The sequence below is a fragment of the Misgurnus anguillicaudatus genome, chromosome 10 (genome assembly GCF_027580225.2).
Source record: "Misgurnus anguillicaudatus chromosome 10, ASM2758022v2, whole genome shotgun sequence".
Taxonomy (NCBI): Eukaryota; Metazoa; Chordata; class Actinopteri; order Cypriniformes; family Cobitidae; genus Misgurnus; species Misgurnus anguillicaudatus.
The window spans coordinates 22,428,331-22,451,712 of NC_073346.2; the positions used below are offsets into that span (position 1 = coordinate 22,428,331).

Genomic DNA, 23,382 nt, shown 5'->3' on the forward strand with positions numbered 1-23,382 from the left:
TCTCCTTACATCCAAAAACACACTTCTTCATTCGTGCCATTGTTGAGTTTTGAAATTAAACAAAGCTGTGTCGCGTGATAAGATATTTGCAAGTTCTAGCGTCTCCCGCTGATTGATGGGTGGTTGGGGTTTTCCGGGGGAAGTGCCCATACAAAGAAGTGATACGTATAGAAACCCCTGAAACGTCAGCTGGAGCCGTAATCGAAAAAAACTTTCAGAAACTTGTACGAACCCTGGCGAAGTGCATTCAGCACAGATATACTCTGTAACACGCCCAACTGCTTTTTTGACACTTTGCCTACATTTAGCATGAGGAAACAACTCTATAACTGTGTTAATAAGTCAGAATGCATGAAATACCATTGAACCACTCCTTTAAATATCCTTTAGCACCTTTTTTGCTTTAACACCTGTTTTTGCTTATCTCAGAGCCGGCTGGTTTGGTTTATAGCTCAGAACTCTTTTATTTAAAAATGTTAAAACTGTTTAGGGAACTGAATAACAGGTTCTTGAAAAAGTGGGCTGTCTCTTTTGAGCTGATTTCTGAGCTACAGGACCTTAGAAACACTCTATAAATCTTAAGTAAAATGCCTTTTGGATGTTTTTCAGGGATGCAGAGATAAGACAGCGCAGGGATCTGTTCGAGGCCGGGCTCCGTCTGTCTGCGCGCTATGGCACACACTGCGAATCTTCTGTAGACAAGAAGCAGCAACGCTCGAGGTTTACAGAAGACACAGCTGACAGGCGCTGCCAAGTGTGTCAGCATCTGTGTTACCTCTCCATGGTAAATTTAGGAGAAAATTTTAATATTCTCCTTATGTTTTGCATTTAATTGTATACCACAATATCCATTTGTATAATTTATTTATAACTCAGAAAAACTTGTCCACCCATTGAATTTTATAAAATGGAACAGTTTAAAAAAAAATTACAAATGAGATCTCACAGTATGTATCAGGCTATGTCCGAAATATCCCCCTATATACCCTTTTTCACTATTCCTCACATTAGTCAAGTAATACAGTCCATTTTATTGAGTGAATGAAATGAGTGAATTCCGACATCAAGCTTCAGAAACGCTGCGCCATCTTGTGTCGAGACGCGGGACTTAATCTGGCACGCACCTCACAGTGAAGGGTAACAGCTTGCCATTGAGTACATCAGTTGTGTACACCGGGATTGTGCACGCAATAATGTCCACAACAATTTTCAGACACCACTACAAAATGGCTGTCCCCTCAAATAGCGCACTATTTAAGGCTATAGGGAAGAATTTCAGACACAGCCTTGTAGTGTGTCACAGTCTCACAGAGTGTCTTATGTTAAGGTACAGAAATCACTATGCTCAGATTTTCTAAGTCTGCAGTCAAGTGATCTGCGTTATAGGGGCAGTTTCCCAAACAGGGTTTACATTAATCCAGAACTAGGCCTTAGTTATATTAGGACATTTAAATAGTTTTTACAAACATACCTTACAATAAACAATACTGGTGTGCATCTTGAGACAAAACAATGGCACTGATATACGTTTAAGATATGTTAGTGCAAGATTTTTTTTTTAAATAAGGCAGCTCAAATATGCATTTTAGTCTGGGACTAGAATAAGCCCTATCCAGGAATATCACAATAATTTGATAACTTCATATTTCGTACTGTGTGTTATTTATTTTGTCATTTGTTGGTTCTTAAGAAATATCTAAAACAAAAACAGATCCTGTTTAAAACTTAACTGAGAGCGTCATTACGTATACTGAGATATACAGTGAGGAAAATAAGTATTTGAACACCCTGCTATTGTGCAAATTCTCCCACTTAAAAATCATAGAGGAGTCTGAAATTGTCATCGTAGGTGCATGTCCACTGTGAGAGACATAATCAAAAAAAAGTATGATGTTTTTTTAACTATTTATTTGTAAGATACAGCTGTAAATAAGTATTTGAACACCTGAGAAAATCAATGCTAATATTTGGTACAGTAGCCTTTGTTTGCAATTACAGAAGTCAAACGTTTCCTGTAGTTTGTCACCAGGTTTGCACACACTGCAGGAGGGATTTTGGCCCACTCCTCCACACAGATCTTCTCTAGATCAGTCAGGTTTCTGACCTGTCGCTTTGAAACACGGAGTTTGAGCTCCCTCCAAAGATTCTCTATTGGGTTTAGATCTGGAGACTGGCTAGGCCACGCCAGAACTTTGATATGCTTCTTACACAGCCACTCCTTGGTTATCCTGGCTCTGTGCTTCGGGTCATTGTCATGTTGGAAGACCCAGCCTTGACCCATCTCCAATGCTCTAACAGAGGGAAGGAGGTTGTTCCCCAAAATCTTGCAATACATGGCCCCGGTCATCCTCCCCTTAATACAGTGCAGTCGCCCCCAAAGCATGATGCTACCACCCCCATGCTTCACAGTAGGGATGGTGTGCTTGGGCTGGTACTCATCATTCTTTTTTCTCCAAACATGTTTAGTGGAATTATGACCAAAAAGTTTTATTTTGGTCTTATCTGACCACATGACTTTCTCCCATGACTCTCTGGATCATCCAAATGATCATTGGCAAACTTAAGACAGGCCTGGACATGTGCTGGTTTAAGCAGGGGAACCTTCCGTGCCATGCATGATTTCAAACCATTACGTCTTAGTGTATTACCAACAGTAACCTTGGAAACGGTGGTCCCAGCTCTTTTCAGGTCATTGACCAGCTCCTGCTGTGTAGTTCTGGGCTGATTTCTCACCATTATTAGGATCAGTGAGACCCCACGAGTTGAGATCTTGCATGGAGCCCCAGTCCGAGGGAGACTGACAGTCATGTTTAGCTTCTTCCATTTTCTAATGATTGATCCAACAGTGGACCTTTTTTCACCAAGCTGCTTGGCAATTTCCCCGTAGCCCTTTCCAGCCTTGTGGAGGTGTACAATTTTGTCTCTAGTGTCTTTGGACCGTTTTGGTCATGTTAGTAGTTGGATTCTGACTGATTGTATGGAGTGGACAGGTGTCTTTATGCAGCTAACAACCTCAAACAGGTGCATCTAATTTAGGATAATAAATGGAGTAGAGGTGGACATTTTAAAGGCAGACTAACAGGTCTTTGAGGGTCAGAATTCTATCTGATATAGACAGGTGTTCAAATACTTATTCGCAGCTGCATCACACAAATAAACAGTTCAAAAAATCATATTGTGATTTCTGGATTTTTTTTATTATGTCTCTCACAGCGGACACGCACAAACGATGACAATCCCAGACCCCCCCACGACTTCCAAGTGGAAGAACTTGCAAAATAGCAGGGTGTTCAAATACTTATTTTCCTCACTGGCTGGTTGCTTAACCTGTGCTGCAATAATTGACTTGAACTATTTCAACAGGTGGTTCATGAGAGTGATAATGTGGTTTTCTGTCTGGAATGTGCTCTTCGATATATCCAGAAACGAAGGTCCCCTCGTGGCCTCAAAATGATGTTTCGTTACACTGAGGTACAGCAGTTTACAGCCTACAGCAGGGGTTTCTTGTACCCTTATTACAGAGTTCAGATCTTTACAGCGGGATATACATTGTATTACACCCCTAGAGTGAATTTGAATACATAGTATGAGTTGTACACTATACCAATCATCTCTATACCTTCAACACAAGTCTCTTATTTTGCACAGGAGCAAATCAACAGTGTGGAAAATCGTGTGTGTGGAAAAGCACTGGAGAAGGGTGGTGGAGACAAACAGAAAGCCGTCAGCAAGACACCAGCAAAACGAAGTCCCAGAAACAAGAGCTCCGCCCGCAACGCCCGCTCCTAACCAGACTCTCAGCAACATTCCTCTTCCAGCATTACATATGTTAGGCCATAGCGTCTCCTTTTATATCAGGTGTTCCTAATATTTGTGTACAAAACTCTTCGATTCTCTTTGTACCTAGTGTATAGTATCAATACAAACCGTTATTGCACTTTTGTATTACAAATACATGTAGTTACTGGCTGGTTAGTTTCAGTTTATTGAATGTATGGAGGGGACTAAGTGTTACACTGGGTGCAGGAAGCAAATACACAACTTTTTGGGGCACCTGAGATAAGACTGTTGGGCCTCATCCGACAAGCACGAAATCGTTTGCACTAGTATTGAGATATTGGTTTTTAGATGAGTATTTTTGGGTTGTTTTAGCATTAAATCGATCGAGTATAGAAATGCGTATACATAGATATAAATATATCCTATTCTATTCCTGTCATTTGTGTTTAACTGGTGCTGTAGTGACACTTTTTTCCATGACCCGTATAGCCCCTTTGTCTCTTGGGCTCACCTGTAAAGTCTTAACATGCTATCAGGATAAATAAGAAACATGTCAGCCCTCTCATGTCAAGCAGTATGTGTAAAGGACATGCAGCTGCTGGCATGTAAGCAAGCTACAAATATGAAAAGTCTGCCGCTTTTGACACTATTTACAGTTTTACCTGATGTATGAAGGAGCCTGTGATCTCATTTATATCAGTACTGAAATCATAGATTTTCTTCTTTATACATTTCACGTGGAGATCTGAAGGCCTTGCGCGAGTACACTTGGTTTTTTAAAGCACATTGCGATGCCTTTTACTAAACTTTTTGGAGTACAAACATAGATACAGAAGGTTTGATGCAGAGGGCAATTTGTACTTGCATTTTTAAAGTGATTTTAAACATAAAGAAATGCACTTTCCCTGTCATCCATAAACGTTTATCCCCGGACTTTATATTTGTAATTGGTTCCCAATACTCCTGTTCTGCTATTAAGAATCAAATTTTTAAATATACATTCATTTGTTTACATAGATTATCACAAAATACTTATATCTAAAAAAGCCCCCCCAAAAATAAATAAATATGTTTATCTTAAAAATAAAGCCTTTGTGTTTGGGTCTATAGGGGTTTGGATGAGATAGTCGAGATGAGGAAAAAGCCTTACTTATCAAGTTAAATTAGATGTTAACAGGGTTGCTACAAAAACATACAAAAATAAGTGCTGCTTAAATCACTGAATAAGTATGTCAAGTGGCGATCCCTAGTTTTTTAGCTTTACTTTTTTATTAAAGAAGACAAAATCTTTACCCAAAAGTCAAATATGTAGTAGGCCTAGCTACCCATTGCACTGACTGTCTCAAAGTCCTGTAATCAGACATGCTAGTTGCCCCTTTCCAAATGACTGACATGTATTTAAGGTAAAAATAAACAGTGTTTTCAGAAATGTTGTATACTTTTTATGGCCTTAAAATGTTTTTGTTTGTTATCCCCTGTCACCCTACTTTATACTGTAATCCTCCTACTGTTTATTTATATGCACTGTTATCTCAGTCCTCCAGTCCAGTGGAGATCTTTTTGATTACTTGTAGTTTTGTTTTTTACTTTTCAGGTTTATATATTTTATTGTTTTAATAAATCACTTGTCAATCCTTCCAGAAATCAATTGGCTTCAGATTTTTCAATCATCGATGCAAGGCAGCTATGTTTAACATTTACAGCTCAGTTCCTCTTAAAGATCATGTCAAGTCATTATATTAAATGTTAGAAATGTATTGCTGAAACACGTTATTAGGTTTGTGAACTATATATTACCGAATTGTGGAGTAACACCGTTAAACAGTTTTTCCTCATTTCTGAGTTCAGGATTATTGGGGGGGGGGGGGGTTAAGGGTGGCTCAATGAAGCACCGGAGCTACTGTGCATGGCCCTGCCCCTAAAACAATCGCAAGGTTGTAGAGTGAGGCGGCAGTGTTCTTGGTTTTGGATAGAAGGGATACAGCTATGGCCAAATCTTGCGAGATGTTAGGTTTAGGGCACAGTCTTACGCTGATTATGCTTAATATACTGATAACACGTGGGGTCATGTAAACGCGTAAAATGGTTTTCTGTAATCAGGGAAAGCCCAAAAACGGATCGGCACAGGTAGTTTTTTGCTCATTACCCCGATTTCGCGTGCCATGTAAACACCTTAACCGGCTTTCTCACGGTTTTGTCCATGTGCGCATGTCTTCGTATGAAAGATAAACGTCAGACGCGGAAGTAAGCGCAAAGTAACGCATTAAAAGTCTCTCCTCTACTTAAGCAGTTGGGCAGAAAAATTGGGAAAATAAAAACTGATGTTATATTTACAGGTTCTGGAGACACAAAAAGAGATAAAACAATATAGCTTAAGAACGATATGCCGTCTGCTTTTTGAATCGACAATTATGTACTATAGGCGATGACGTCACTACCTGCGAGACACCTGACAAATCTCCAAGTCCCATGTAAACGCAGTTGTCTGCTTATCCGGTTTATTGATTTTCATTTAAACGCATGAAAACTGTTTTTATAATAAACAGATTTTTGATAGTTATCCGCAAACTAATAGCAGGAATGAGGCGGAATTGCGTCTACCACGCCGCGCTAAACGCCTCATTTGCCCTGCAAGACCTCCAGACGCGCGTCAACACGTCTTTACATTGACATTGAAATCCCTCGCACTTGACGCCTCTCCCGCGGCTGGTGTGAACGCAGCATTAGGTTAGTTTGGGGGTAGGATAAAACAGCTGTTCTGGCTAGATAGGATACAGCTACAGCCTAAATCCTGTGAAATGTTGGGTTTAGGATGAAAACAGCACTTTGATGAGATTTGACAAGATTTTGGCCGTAGCTGTATCCCTTCTAGCCACGTTCTGTGAGTGGGCATGAATAAAGCGGCCGCTGACAGTGTCACGACAGGAATAACATCCTGCCTTTTTTTCCAAGATTCTGATAACCATAGACTGCAAAAAAATCTGGATGTAGTGTCGGTGACGTCACCCTCTTGGCATCGTGTTATTGAGCATAGACTGTTAAAAAAATATGGACCTAGTGTCCGTGATGTCATCCATAGGTTTGTGAAGAGGTTTTTTGAGCCTACCTTCGCCATCTTGCACGCGCATCACCTGTGGATAACCGAAAATGGGTAAAAAGGCGGGATGTGGGTGAAGCTAAGGTGGCTGGTTGCTGAAACGACGCCTGCCTAGCTCAACGGTAGTGACAGCAGTGGCAGTTCACCTGTCAATCAAGTGGCCACGCCCCTAGATTATGCAGAATTTAGAGGCTTAATATAACTTAAACAGATAAGTTATAAAAAAATTCATCCTCCTCACAGTTGTCATGAAGGGAAAATTAGCTATATAGACCAAAAACACTTTTTGTACCAGGCTGTAAACACATTCTGCTGTAAAGATGGACATTTTGACATGGAGGGTCTATGTGGGGATTGACTTCCTTTTGAAGCAAGCCTCTAGTGGCTAGTCGATGAATGGCAAATTTAAGTCACTTCTGTGTTGGCATCATGATAGATACCTGAATGTTGCCCATTTGTTGGTGGTTTTTTAAAACATTAAAAATTTGTCTAGGTTTTTAATAACACATTTTTCCTGTGGTGTGACAACCTGAGAACACGTTTAATATCTTACTTTAAATCCCTAATTTTCTCCAGAGGTGTGAAGCTGTGTAAAATCTTACACAGCAAAAGATATTTTTTCCTAGATGACTAAAATATGACTTTATTCAACAGTCCTACGCTAAGACTTGAGGCTCATCCTATGTCAAGGTATTTTTTATTTCAGTATGTCTTATGCAAAACGGACTGCATTACAAACTCATGCAACATGTATTTGTGATATTAGCAGGAACACTGTAAAATATTTGACTTTAGAGATATGTCTGAAGCAGTAGAATCGGAAGAATCGTATTATACATTGTACTGATTTTTTTGTCTGAAAGAATGAAACGGAAATCACAGTGCTACCAGTCTGAAAGAGCTGCTCTCTAGGCGGAGCACAAACAGCATACTACACTGCTCCGAAATCTTGTGCCACGCTACTACACCGTGAAGAAATGTTCAGTTTATGGCTAGTCTTCCTCACGTTATACCAGTCTGGGCCCTGATGTAAAATGGTTTCATCTAAAGAAACCAATTTGACTCGAGTGTAGTTCTACTACGCAGCCACTAGGGGGCCTGTGTGTCGCTGTCGTCTGAGCTCTTGAGCGGCTCTTCTGCTTCTGGGAGGCTCACGAGGGCCGTGTCGGCATGGACCTCCTCCTCGTCTGACTGGACCAGTGGGGAATCTCCAGGGCAGCTCTCCTCGCTGACATCCTCTTCATCATCCGGACCCTCAGTGATCCCACTGGCACTGTCGGTGCATGAGGAGATGGAGGAGACTGTCTGTCGTAGCGCTGTCTGAGAGGGCACCTTCAGGGTGATCTCTGATGGGGATGAGCCAGTTTCCAAAGCTGGGCCACCTGCTAAACAAGGTTAACATGTTATGCCATCTATTTCAGAATATTAATTAGCTCTAAGAGTGCAATAATGACCCTGAAATTATACATATGATGAGAGACAAAGGGAGTCTAATGTGTGCACCTAAACACACACCACTCATTACAGTATAGATCACAAAAATCAGCACTTTAATTGAATTTTGCACTAATTTGGAAGAAAATCAGCTGAATTTTGAAAGCATTTAAACCATTATTACAAACTAAACTGGTTACTATAGCAATAAGCCACTATGATTTTAAGTTATTTTATGAGAGTATGTGACCTTGTCTGTGAAATTCAGGTTAAAATCTCAATCTAATTATGACACTTGAAGCATCAAAGTTTGATTTCAATAAAAGATTTCCTTTATTTTTATATGAGCTTTACTCAGTCAATATTAAAGAATCAAGATATCAAGTTGTTTTACAGCATGTTCTTGACATTATGTAGGATTATTTTATGGGGAAAAAAACTATAAATCATGACATTATCTGTGTGTTCATGGTCACATATGTCCTCTTTTCCATTATGTGTTTTCTCATGAGGCGCATGATGAGAACACGAGCAATAAAAAGGCTGTATCCATATCTAGATACTACTGAATCATGTATGATGTAGCCTATAGTATATGCACCATGTCCTGAAAGGTGAAAGAACCTTACTCTAATTCTTATAAGTTCAGACAAATCCAATCTTAATCAAATTTACAAATGTGGTTTGAGTCAGATATAGCTACAAATCTGATTTGTCCTGAGACTAAAGCAGGTTTCACCAAAAGCAAGATTAGTAAAGCCAAACCTGCATCAGGAGACTGAGCGCTGCTCTCTTCTCCGACTGAGCCGAGAAAAACATCCAGGGCTTCGTGGTCAGACACGTCCGTAAGATCCATTTGTTCCAGCAGGTCAACATTCACCTCCATCGAGGACATACTGCCTAATGGATCTACACCATAAAAGCAACACCATGAAATGACCAACAACAAACAAGCAGATGCCACTAATAAACATCTTCACTTTAGTATATCTAATTCTGGGACTGTATTACAAAAAAACATCCTCACACAGAATCCTATCATGTGTGTTAACCAAAGTCTTGATTCTATAACATTAAACTTTAATTTCATTATGTTTATACATTTGGCTGATACAAGGTATCAGTGTGTGTATTCCCTGCCCAGATAGCCACTGGACACTGTAACGGAACAGGACCGCAACCGCAAAACGATGGAGCCGGACTCGTTCCTGAGTCCAAACGCACATCAGGCCGAAGCCGTTTTTGGTCTGTTTTTCGGGGTTGTTGCGTATATATGCCAGCGCCGATCCAGCACCGCCTGATCATCAGGATCGGCTCAGATTCGTATTGTGTCAGACACAGCTAATGTCTTTCAGTTACCTTTGGGAAAAGTGATCTGGGCCAGATCTGTAAAATTATATAAATACTGAACTGATGGTTTAAGCTGAAACCTCTATCTGGCACGGATCTGGTTCCCAATCAGAAAACGTCTCTAAGATAGAAACGGAGGCAAGGGGCTTAAAACGGATCCGGGCCAAATGTAATTGCTATCTGGGTGGGGATCAAACTCATAACCTTTGTCCTGATAATGCAATGCAACACAAATTTTGCAATATGGCCCCAGATTAAATATACTATATGCAAAATTCTCTATATTGCACAAATGATGGACTGACACATAAACGGAGCAGGTCAGGGCAGAGAGGACGCTCCAAAGAAAGGGTGATGCAGGGGAAGCATACCTCACACATCAGGACAGCATTAAAAAGCAGAAGAGAGGAAACAGAAGCCTATCAGTTTAGCATCAACATCCTTGCATTAGCTCTTTACCCTCCCATTTAACAGAGCAAGTGTACGTTCAAATATTAATGAAGGGAAGGGCACAGCCTTTAGGAACAGATCGTATATACTGCACAATACAAGCTAAGATTAAAACTACTTAGTTTATTACTATGCAAAAAACAATTTTTTTTACTCAAAGTAAATAATTGACACTACTGGCTAACTGTCATTTATGACGCAATATGAGATGGTGTAAATATAAACAGCAGGCGTTTCAACAGCTATGTGAAGAACATAAGTAACTGACCTCTCCGGTCGGTGATCTGTAGGTATCCTGTAGACAGGTACTGCTCCATGTCCTGCTGAAATGCCTCTTCAAAGTACTTCTGCCGCTCCTTTAGCTTGACCTGCTGCGCATGCTCCAATTCCAACACTTTCTGGGTATGTTCTGCATCGAGCTCCGCTGAAGGAGAAAACACACCAAGTACGTTATAACTTGACAAGATGAGGGAGAGAGAGAGAGAGGGAGGGATTGAGATGGAGGGGGTGAGAGAGAGAGAGAGAATTGAGTGAAACTGAAGAGGATTCAAAGTTAAAATATCCGACCACACCACACACCACAAACCCTAAAGAAAGCTACTTTCACTATGAAGCAATGAAGACTATGACCCACATCTTCTGCATGTCTGATATTAAACAGACAGGACATCCCAAACACCTGCCTGACAATGACCACAACAAACGATAGTAAATCACACTTTAAATGCGCACATTTTATTTCATTGGATGATAAAATATCAATATATCTATTACTTTTGTGTAAATAAACGTTGCTTGAAATGTGGATTTGTGCTACACAATGTTGTGTTACACAACGGTGAGACAATCATACATTTGACATTAGTGTCATAAAACCTGTTTGCATTTCCAGAGACATTTGCATTATAAGTCAATAACCCAAAAATGACTGTAATGTTAAGATTACATTAGGATTTTTCAAACATGCTTACCAGAGTTGGAGTTTGCTTGTTTTCTTAGAGATGATAGGGAATGCAATGCATCTTTGTGTTTGCATGTATGGGTGTGATTGATATAAACTGCATAAAGAAATAATCTCTCACAGGAAGTGCATACTCTTCTCTAAACAGCAGGAAGTCAGAATGTCACTTACTGTGTGTTCATGTGCATGTGTACCTAAAAAAAGGTGCGGTACAAACATCTCGTCAAAAAAATGAGGGTGTGACATTTTAACACTGTATGTTTGGCCTTAATCGGTCAATATTAAAACTATCAAGGTTATATTTTCACAGAATGTTCTTTACGTTATGTAAAATGATTTTATGTTAAAAAACAGTAATCACAAAAAATGCTTGAATTTACAGTACTGTGCACCACCTGAGTCTTAGGCCACCACCAGACTTGTTGTTTTAGAATTTTTAATGTCCATCCATATTTATTTTTCAATCTATTTTATTAAGATACAAACAGAAAATTCAGAAAAAATTTGTACAAAAAATTAAAAAGAAAATTTTCAGGACTAAATGTCTTCTTTAGGCATCATCAGTGTTTAGTGTGACCTCTCTTGGCACTAAGCATTTTTAAGCAGAATAAAGAAGTCTTTATTTAATTTACAAAATATTTGATTGAATTTTATTTAGGTTTAAGAGATCCTGCAGTTTCCTGCTATTGCTCAAGTGGAAGGGGAGTTTACCCTAAATACTTGACACTTCAGTGTACACTTTTATACAGTTTTAATACTATATACACATTTCCTATATTTTCTGGATGTATTAAGAGACGATTATATATGATCACTATATATTGCAAAAACAAATAATCTAATTCTGGCATAGTGGTCTAAGACTTTTGCACAGTACTGTAGTTCTTAATGCATCATTGCTGGACCATTTTATTACATGCAAATGCATGCAAGCACAGCAAAATAGACATTTTCAGCAAACAGACTTTGTCTGCTGTAATCCTCATGTGCATTGTGCAAAAAAGAGGAGTCTTTTGAAGAAGCTGAGTGAGCAGAGAGTTCAATGCGCCTCTGTTATTAAGTTGCGATCTTAACCACAGTCCTGTCACATACACTTGTTAAACAGACCGTATTGAATGCAAGCGCGCACGCTACAAAACTGCTAATAAAGCATTGTTACCCGTTTCAGCACAATATTAGCCCTGAAATGCCTTGTATCTGTATTTTCATGACTTTTCAGACTGTAAGATCTGAGTGAATCCCTCCTGCATGTCTAATCAATATTTCACAGCAGGATCATTATCATCTAATCTCTCCTATTCACTACAATAAAAACTGTCTGTTTATGGAGCCAATAAAAGAAAATCTCATCTAATATAAGGATTTGACTGTCTATCATGTGAATGTAATGTAATACAATGCATGCAGGAGGGAATTAGAAGAGTAATTATTTATGGCATTTTTAAACATCTAGATTTTGGGAATGTGTGTATTTTAGGAGCTATGACTCATTATTCACTATGCTGTATATTTCATTGCCTCTTTCAGACCTGAATGTGACTATAAATTTATAGGACAACTCATCCATATATTATCTCATTTAATATAACACTGCATTTATAATGACACTATTTTATTCAGCTTACGATGAAATCCTCCCACACTACAGAGGCACTGCTTTAAATTTAATATCAACTACTCAGTAAGTACTATAAAATATTCAGTATTGTAAAGTCAAACATGGATGCTTTCAATATTAAAGCTCATTTTACATGGAGTACACACATTTAATGCTGGGACTTCACGATGAGAGTATAGGTTAAATGTATTTTACCTGTTAACATGAAAATACCCATCACTTCCTATTAACTTCACAAGCATGAAGGATGATACTGCCAAAGCATGTCAATGACCATCAGTTGTGGGTCAGTGCAAAGATTCCCCATTTACAGGGGCAACTAAATGCGCCATAAAAGAATAAAACCCCCAAAGATACGCTTCTCATCACATCTTTCTTCGTAGGCATGTGACAGCTAATGATAGATGATGGCACAGGATGAGCCTCAGGCTCTGTGATCACACTTGTCACATCTTCCTCAGAAGGGAGAAAAAACACATTAAGAATGTTCTTGAAGACCAATGTAAAGAGATTCTCATCTTAGATGCCATAACATGGTCACTGCATACAAATAACCACCTGCTTCAATGCTAAAACATAAAGTGAGTTTAATATTAATGATGATTTACATAATAATGTATTCTCTCTGGCATCTATTAAGCCGATAGAAATACACACATAATTGTGTTGATAAGAGCCTGCTGTGAATGAGACGGATGATTTGAAGCTAATCGTAAGAGCATCTGGCAGTGGATGATAATGCAGGTTCAGCTTATATGGGCCAGACAGGTTAATGTGTCTTTCTAATGAGGTGACCACGGCATCCCTGCACAGAGAACCAATATCCAGCAACAAGAATATAAATACTCTCTTCATGGACTATTTATTCAACATATGGATGTTTTAGAAGGCCAAACGAGATGATGTGGTGATGAAAGTGTCTCTAAAGCAACATTAGGTTCAAATTGTGTATGTGCATCACTGTCACAAACTACAGTCTTGTCCTTTCTCTTGAATAAATAATCAACACAACCACCTCAAGATGAAACAGTATATGTCTAAAATGCTCACTAACTTCATACAGCAGGGCCTCTATACTACAATGCTTTTATGAAAGAAACAGGGTCCCCACACCTACATGTGGGAACACATTTTAAGTGAGAGCAAGGTTACATTGTGTTACCTTTAAAGATACATTGTTACAGTTTCCTTTCAAGGGAACTCACGCTGCATCACTGCGGTGACATTTTGGGGACGCTTCCAGGGGTATGTGCGTCTGAATATGTATACCAAATTCAACCAATGGTGAGGCTTAACAACAAAGATAGGGTGACGCGGGAGCCAGGAAGTATATCGCTATCTGAAATATTGCCAAAGATGGCGTTACAGGGAAGCAGGAAGTATGGCAAGGGAGACGCAGCGTCTCATTCCCTTCTCAGGGAACAACAGTTACATACGTAACCCGAGACGTTTTCATGTGTCAAAAACAACTATGCAAAAAAGCATTTTGGTACGAATCTCGCCTTGAATTATTTCCCCCAGATTCACAAACTTTCAAGGATTTCAAGGCCCCTTGGGAACCCTAAAGAAAGTGACACGCTTGTCAAGTATGCAACGCATATTTGAAATGTGACCTCTGCATGGAACCCATCCTATTGAGTAGTAAACACACGCACACCCGGAGCAGTGGACAGCTATCCCAGTGCCCAGGGAGCAAGTAGGGTAAGGTGCCTTGCTCGAGGGCACCACAGTTGCAGCCTGCCGGCCGTAAGCCCCGAAGTGGCAAATCTGTGCAATTGCTTTATACTGTTGCTTATATAATTTACATTAGGGTCTTGCTATGTTTCTGTAATAATGTCTGATTTACAATAAATTGCTAAGTAAATTTGCTTAGAATTAACAGCCCAATAAAAATACAGAATGAACATATAAATGCTAGATTAATGACATGAAATTGCAAAGCCACAAAGAGACACATTTCTGGTGTCATGATGTAGAATTATGAACTAATATTGTATAGATGTTTGAGATGTTGCGACGCATGAGTTTCTATGTGGTTCTGAGGTCGACATCATCCATTTAAAAACATTTAACAAAATTGAGTCTTTTATATAGCGGTCAGGTACATAAGTATATGAACGTATATGAATTGGTCAAGGTTATGCATTATTTTAGAGCGCTTAATGTATGTTACAGATTTTGTACTATTTACATAATTATTAAGTGGAAATACTAACTGCATGTATTCAGTGTTATTAGCTATAGTAACTTATACAGTAAGTAGTCATAGTAACGCAATGTGTAACATCATGTAATGTGTCTAACATGATCATTGTAACTAAAGATAAACTGAAGATAATTTAACAGGTTGCAGAAGACACCAAGATTTTACTGTAAATAAACCTGCATGAGTCTCAGACAAAATAACCACAGTGGACATCCAAATCTGTGCTAAAATAGCACTGCAGATGACAAGTAATGACTGCAAACCACCAATTCACAATCTTTGAAATGCCACGAGATCTATATAGAACTTTAATACATCATCACTTCATTAAATAAACCTCTAGAGCATCAACGCAGAATAGTGAATTTAATAAAAGAAAGCCAAAAAACCCACAGGAATCTCTCACGATGCTGTCCAGAGTTCGCGACGTGGACATTTTGTATTCCCCCCGTGATGTGTAGATGAGCAGAAGGCAGAGTTGGTAAATCCAGAGACTGCAGTTAGGTTGAAGAACTAAATGAACATCTTATATTCAGAAACCTTACTATTTCTCCTATGGCCAGTAATGCTGATGCATTGCCTGCTCAGGGACACAGAGCTACGGATGCAGCTGGAGTGAGGAGATGCAAGCAGGGAACGTACCATTCACATGCCTGATATAGGGGTGAGGGTCTGTTTAAAGTTGGAATCTGAGTGTTACGTGAAATACGTGCCTTTGTAGCTATGTAACTTGAGACTACTTAGCTGATCATACATTTAGCTAGATTATTACATCAGTATTACTACAATGCAAGGTCAGTTTCATTTAAATCAAAGGGTAAAATTTTTACGCGTTTAGCAGATGCTTTAATTTAGAGAGAGACTGACAGTGTGTTCTCTGTTTGTGTGTTACTTGGGAATCAAATGGATGAACTTGATGTTCAACCAATTTAGCTATACATAGCTGCATATCGTCAAAATCACAAAACTATATCATAGCTCCTTTGCTCACAGATGGGGTAAATAAATAATCATTTTAAAACATAAATAAATAAATAAATAATCAAGCCTGAGCTGCGAAGTCTTGAAACACTGCCCACATAAAAGAGAAGCCCAGCTCAAGCAACACCACCCACAAGCCAAGAAAAGTGTTATAACCTAAACTCTTTCTGCTGTAACAATGACACTTGGAGGATGCAAATAAAAAAAAAAAACATATCTGTCAGTTCTGACAGCTGCTGATGTACTCTTTCAACAGTTACAGAATCTCAGAGATTACTTTCAGATATAACTGCAGGACTCAGACGACCTGAATTTTCTCTAGATGAAATAGCATAGAAAGGCGAACAATGATGCACATCAGCCTTAAGGTAATTTGTGTTTAGTTCAACGACTTTAAAGGGCAGCACTGAATGACTTAATATGTTTTATGATGTCATCCAACAACAGATTGAAGTCTCTTGCCTGTCCGTATAACAAAAGCCGATTCTATAGCCGATACGATATGGAGCTGTGTTTGTGAAACTGAATGTTATTTTTACCAACTGTAGGCAGAAACAGATGGAGCAGGCAGCACCCCTTGGAGGTCAGTGGCATTATAAGTCCAAAAAAGACAAAAGAGTCCACTCACTAGACCAATTCTGTCCTCATCTGAGGTGAATTACTGTAAGATCAATAATTACTGCAGTTTTTCTTACTGTTGAGCACTATATAAGGTTGATGATGTAAAGTATAAGAATAAAATGAATACATTAGCGACTACTACACTGTAATGTTCATATTTCCAATAACCAAATTCCTCACTCTAAAAATGTCTGGGCTAATCTTGACCCATAATGGGTAAAAAAAAAATTGACCCAATGCTGGGTTGTTTTAACCCAACTGCTGGGTTTTTATACCCCATGGTTCCATAACAACAACCCAACATGGGGTAATTTATAATCCAGCCTGTGTTCTGTCCAATACTTACCCATTATGGGTCAAAAATAACCCAGCCATTTTTAGAGTGCTGGATTAAATACAGTAATGTGCAAAAGGTCATATTATACACTTCACCAAACAAGGGCTCTTCACAGCAACCACAAGAGCTCCCTTTATAGTGCCACATTACACAATGTCTATATCACATATAAAATCTGTCCTAAATGCTACTCAAAATTACAATTATAGTAGTATTCTTTAAATCATAATATGTTAAAATGAGGATGTCTACTATTTCCTGTGAAGATTCAATGCACACTAACAGTAACAGCTGATATTACTCACAACTTATCGTGAAAGGGAGAGGTTACTGACGCTATACTGAATTAATACATTGATAAAAGGAAAATAATAAATAAATCTATGAAGAGGAAAATTAATGTGAGGAAGAGCTGTGATGTGTGCGATTGTTGGTTTTATAAATTTTAAAAGTTTTTATTACTTTTAAAAGTAATGCATTACAATATTAAGTTACTCCCCAAAAAAGTAACTTATTGCGTTTTTGACTAAAACTGTTCATGCATAGAGTGTGTAATTCTACGCTATATGTTCAGTTTAATGCAGTACATTGTTTTTTACATCTAATTAATTAAACTGAAAAGTAACTTGCATTACTTTTTTAAAAAAGTAACTCAACTTTTAATGTGTACATTTATAAAGTAATACATTACTTCAGAAAAGTCATTATTACGTAATGCACGTTACTTGTAATGCGTCACTCCCAACACTGGTCTACACAAAATGCCAAAGTAATGTCGCAAATTGTAATGTAAATTGACTGGACAGTGAATTTTATCAATCAGAAATCATTTCTTGTTATATAATAATTAAATAACTTTTCCCGTAGGAGGGGTACTTTTCATTTCCTCCTCAGCTTTAGCACCACCTGGCCCTTTGCATAAAGAGGCAGATACAACTGGGACAGCAAGTTTAAAATCCATAAGACCTATCTCCAAGATGCTTAAAACAACCTTAATTTTTCCATTCAATAAAAGTCAATGGGTATCAAATTTTGACTGTGATCATACTAAACTCTTCTGTTTCACAAAAAGAAGACCGTTATATTGGTTTGGAATGACATGAGGGTGAATAAATAATGACAAAAGGTGTATTTTCAACTAGTGCATTTGCTATGGAGTTGTGCGGCTATGCTCTCTGCGAATGAAAAGAAGTTGATTATTCTTACCTTTGAAAGCCTCAAGTTCTTTCCTGAAAAAGAAATAAATTGGAGTCAAATTACAGTATGCGAACAAGAAATTACCAGATGTCACATTAAGTCTGCTCCGTATAAAATGGGCACAGACTCCCAAGATAGAACCTGCTGCTTTCATTGGCCCCGACAACTTTTGCATCAGTGTGTTTGTACTAATGAATACCCACATGCAGAACTGAGCCCAGCTGCTTTCCAGTTCACCGGGCAAAGATCAGAGATGTATGCTTTATCTACAGGCTCAAACCATAAAAGCATTTTAGCCTCAAAAGCATCCCTGATGACAATATAGTTTCACAACATACATACATGCTCCACATTTGCCCATGTTGGTTATGCTTTTCATGCAATTTCCATTAAGGTGATTTTTTATGTGTGTAGCTATTCACTGTCATTATGTAAACCTGCATAATGTGTGTACACTGTGTAGTTTCTTTATAATAATAAGCAATTTAAAGTGCAGGTGCTACATAGCTTATATCACAGAGCCTTATTAAATTTGGTTGCTGTATGTCGGCTTACTATTGTCAGCATCCTGTCAAAATGACTTATAAATAAATAAATGTCGAAATGTATAGCAAATAGGCAACAACATATGAACAGTTTTTGTCTAGCTGCCAGGTACTGTACTACAAATATGCTCTTCAATGTAGAATACATGGAAATAAAAGGACAGACCCTTTATATATGAACTCTTTGATTTTACATGTATAGTGATTGCATTTCATGATAATTTTATCAGGCTCTCTCCAGTGCACAGTGCATGTGCTGCTGATGTTTATATGTGAAAATGCAATTGTCATCTGATCTCTGATGATAACCACACCTTTAATGCCCCAAAAACAAGTACAAGCTAAATCCAATACTATCTTTCCTACAGAACTCCCAAATGAAAAGTTTCTGGGATATAGGGCGACCTAAAATAAGAGAAGATTTTTGTTCTTTCCTTTTCTTCATCTTATAGTTTTCCAGCTGTAGGATCTGGAAGTGCTTGTAGCGCTGATGGTCACACTGACCACACAAATCCTCCAGGTAGGTCAGACGAGCCTCCATCTCCTCAAAGTCAGCCTCCAGGTGAGCTGTGCAAGTGAAGAAAACATGACTTAAGAGGTTTACAAAATACCTTTATAGAAGGTGCCCAAGCATCCTATGAATGTGCCTATACTAGCAAACTGAATGCTCCTGTATAGCATTAGCATTGCAAAACGTGATGGGTTTAAACCCAGGGAACACACATACTGCTCAAATGTATACCTTGTAATGCACTGTAAGTCGCTTTGCACAAAAGCATCTGCCAAATGCATAAATGTAAATTCATTTGTAACTAGCCAGTGAAATCAACAGTGCTTCACAAAATAAATGATGGTACAGCTTTTCAATTATGGAAAGTTCAATTATGAAAGTTCAGATATCTTAGTAAAAGTGGTAAAACATGCTACATGCTACAAACTATTTGTTTAGTATCACAGATGCAGGACCTGACATACTGTAGCTATATAACATTACCAAGTGGCAACACTAAAAAGTGCCTATTATATTAATTCATGAGAATGTATAGTTCTCTCTTATTTATTTAAGTTTTGTAACCTAAATTAAAGAATGTAAAATGCCTTGTTTAATCTCTGCATACATTAGAAAACAGATGGTCTCCTTTTGGTATTTTTTGGCATAACAATCTTTTAACACTTCAGATTACATAAAAATCTATCAAATCTGTAAAGAGATGCATTATGTTTAACACTACACATCACAATCATTTAATTGAACATGCAGAAGAGCATACAATCTAAACAAAAAAGTTACATTTTTGCATGGTATTGACTTTGTTAATGTAATCTTAATTTAGCCAGCCTTAATTTAGTCATCTGAATTTCATACTAATAACATTCCCTCTAAAGAACAATATTGCTCAATAAAACTCCCAAATACTGACGCATAACCATTCCCTGATATCATTTATATTGCTGTTCTTTATAGTTTCTAACTGGAAAAGCAACACCCTACTTAGCAGTTGATTATTTAATGGTATATAACCTTACTCTAAGATGACAAACATATGTATAAGTAACTTTAATTTAAAGACAAAAAACCTTCTAGATAAAAATGACATTATAGATAATTTTATCTAACGACTGAAAATGATTCCTACAACCAAAACAGCTTTTAGCAAACAAGCAATTACCCAGACCATACCTGGTTAGGTCTACATACAGTAACACACATTATTTAAGTCTAAATACGAATTCCTAAAGATCTTAATACAACGCTCCAACATGGACAACGGCAACTAACATCAGCAGATGGAGCACCACAGGAGTCACTCTCAACATTGCCATGTATCTTAATAATACAGAACATGAAGACAGATGCTTTGCAAAGGCAGTCAAGGTGATTTAATCTCCCTAATGTTACAATAAAGCTACAATTAGGCAACATGAAATGTACATTTTGCTATTCATAATTGAAATTCATCATAAAGATAGCTGATATAAATTCTACTTTATACCTGTATTTACATCTTGGATAAGACATTTTTATAGAATGCCATTTCATATCAAATTTGGTGTCACACCTAATGTCACATCTGTCTGTCTCTGACAGTACACGCTCTTCCCGTAAGCCATGCTGAGTATTTATAGAGGAAGCAGGAAACAGAATAGCAACACTGAGGTATTACAGATATTACTATTATTAAACTATACTTTGTTCACTCCCAGCTTCAGAGAAAATGTTGAATACTCCTTTATTTGTATGTCGCTTTGGAGAACATCCTATTTTTTAATACAATTGTATTGATCACTTTGAAATTGAAAATGCAATCAAAATGCAAGGTTTTCTATTATGGCTTAACACAGTCCCAAAACAAATGGCAGGGAAATCTGCATATTACAAAAATTCTGAATGAAATTAGCTTGTTTTTGTCTATAAACAAGGCCTGAAGAATAATTTGATTTCTAACATTTGTGTAATATCTTTTTCACTGCTGAAATAATAAATATCTAAACATGTTTAGATTAATTATAATTCATAGGTATGATGACTGTAAAAGTCTTACCAACACGTGAGGTGATAGTCTCCAGGTCGGACAGGAAAGCAGGAATCTGCTGTAGTTGTTCCTGCAGCTCCAGCACAGCTGCTTGTCTCCTCTCCCAGTGCGCACACAGCATCACTATCTCCCCATCCACAGTCTGACAAGAGCCACACAGCCATAAAAGTAAGTAATCATGATACCTGTACCATATAACTAAATTATTTATTTATTTATTTATTTGAAGTAAACCTACCTCCCCGGTTTTAGCGCATTCTTTAGCTCCTTTATGAAGAGTGACCCAGGTGTCTTCATACCTGGTGTACAACATCACACAATTTAGAATCAAGTTATAAACCATTTATCACTCATATATATGTTTACTAAAATATATTTCTATTAGTTGTAGAAGAATGGGTGCATTTACATCTACGCTTTTGTGCTATTTGATGTAACATTAAGTCAGATTAGTTTATGCATCAAAGCAACATACCGACTGAGTAGCTCCACTCCAGCAGAATACTGGGGAAGGTGTTCATCTCTTCTGAGGAAACATGCCACGTAACCTTAAATTGTTTTCTTTTCATTATTATTACAATGATTTTTTTAATTAACTTTTTTTAATAAACATATTTATACCTTACCTTTGTTTTTTCTTTACTTTAGCCTCCTTGGATTTGTCACTCAGGGTTTTAATTCTGAAAAGGTTTTTGAAATATGAGTGCCATAATCCAAACAATATAGCCAAACTAGCTATGTTTGATTAATGTGTTGGGTTTCTTTATGGTTAAGATTTAGAGGTCCCGTGATTTGACGCTGAACATGCAGAGTGGCTTGTTAGATAGATGCCCATAAATGCTATAAAGCTAGTAACGTTACTCGTTAAATACACTTTGATTCACAGGCGCGGTTTCACATGACAGTCAGCTGCAAGTTATTATGATACAGAATGCAGTTGTTAGCACTGCGCTAACTCCACAGCACTATACCCCGGATGTGCCCCTACTCGCAAATACAAGGAAGAATATTAAATAGCCATTTTTTATGTTAATACACAACGTTCTGTGTTTTGTAAATAACATATAACGTTACCATCAAAATGACATGAACACGTTGTTTTAAGTGAGATCATTGGCCAGCTAATTAGCTAACATTCACTTCCCAACTCTTGGACAAATTTGTGAAGACGTTGTGTCAATATTGTGCAATTCTCGACGAGTTCGGGATTTAAATGTCATAATATTTTGCAATCCCAACCCCTTATTAACATCATGGTGAATGTGAAAGCAACCAGACAATCAATACATACCCTGATGTGAAATCCTGCTGCACCGTTTGCAACTTCTCTCTAAAATTCTCAAACATGTCCTTGACCTCCTTTAATTCCTCAGCACAGCCTTTACGGATAACATTTAGCCACTACTGGTTATATCTCTCTGTGTTTATAGTCTCTCGCGGAGTTTTTAGTCATTATTACGAGGACAATGTCCTACTGTCCCGTTGTAAGCTGTCAGTCAGTCAGGTGATGGGTTTTGCTCCGCCGGGGTACTTGTTTTTATCCAGCTACTGTTTTACCTCGACAATATATCTGGGTCACCATCTTATTATCACCTTCACTGTGCCTTTTGTTAAAATTTGTGAATCATCTTCGATCCTCGTGATCACTCAGATTATTGCGAGTCCTTCCTGTACAACTTAAATTAAACACACCCACTAACAAAATAGCAAATAAGTGATTCTATTGGTGGTCTGTTCTGCTGTTCGCACTTCGCAAAGCAAGCAAGCCCGTTCAAATGATTCGTTTTAATGAACGGTTCAAAATCCAATTAATTGATTCTTTGAGTCATTGCTCAATTACTAATGACACGAATATAACAGATTTTTACGAATAAAGCAGATATGTTTATTAGATATTGAACATAACATACAACATTTACATTTTTAACAATACATCCAAAAAGATAACATATTTAATGGATTTACATTACACAAAGAAGTTTTAAATAAAATAAATAAATTATAAATATAGACAAATAAAAATTAAATAAAATGTAAATAAAAAAGGAGAGACAGCATATACCAGTTCAATTTTTGGCGTATTAAATGTATCTCTACATTTTTGCTATCAATATATTGGAGAGATTCAATATATACATGAAAATCAATCATAAAAACCTTCAAACAGGGTTTTGAATTATTTATTTTACTTTTATGAATATTAAATATTCCAAATAAAATCATAAGATTCATCGTAAAATTGAACGAATAAAACAGATGTGTGTGTGACTT

General features: G+C 37.7%; 2 protein-coding genes across 6 annotated transcripts in view; one reads left to right on the top strand and one right to left on the bottom strand.

Moving 5' to 3' along the window:
- The window catches only part of jarid2a (jumonji and AT-rich interaction domain containing 2a), a 45,686-nt gene extending 40,262 nt beyond the window's left edge, over window positions 1–5,424 (top strand). Inside the window, exons 16-18 of the mRNA XM_055210052.2 lie at window positions 610–784; window positions 3,364–3,471; window positions 3,649–5,424. Coding sequence (XP_055066027.2) covers window positions 610–784; window positions 3,364–3,471; window positions 3,649–3,789 — 424 coding nt within the window. The 3' untranslated portion in view covers window positions 3,790–5,424. The remainder of the gene's footprint in view (window positions 1–609; window positions 785–3,363; window positions 3,472–3,648) is intronic.
- A 2,133-nt stretch (window positions 5,425–7,557) lies between these two features.
- On the bottom strand, window positions 7,558–22,866 carry dtnbp1a (dystrobrevin binding protein 1a). Of its 5 annotated transcripts, none has more exons than XM_073872116.1 (10): window positions 22,403–22,866; window positions 21,738–21,791; window positions 21,587–21,637; window positions 21,350–21,410; window positions 21,121–21,253; window positions 19,004–19,144; window positions 18,042–18,056; window positions 10,380–10,535; window positions 9,077–9,211; window positions 7,558–8,262 (listed from the first exon to the last, which is right to left on the bottom strand). In XM_073872116.1, exons 1-10 carry the CDS (start codon window positions 22,456–22,458, stop codon window positions 7,967–7,969), a joined length of 1,098 nt encoding a protein of 365 aa, XP_073728217.1. In that variant the 5' UTR covers window positions 22,459–22,866; the 3' UTR covers window positions 7,558–7,966. The 5 variants fall into 5 exon arrangements, with proteins under 5 accessions (XP_073728217.1, XP_073728216.1, XP_073728214.1 ...); XM_073872115.1 differs by having other exon boundaries at window positions 9,077–9,220; window positions 21,587–21,634; window positions 22,403–22,863; XM_073872113.1 differs by having other exon boundaries at window positions 9,077–9,220; window positions 22,403–22,863.
- Window positions 22,867–23,382: the final 516 nt, after the last annotated feature.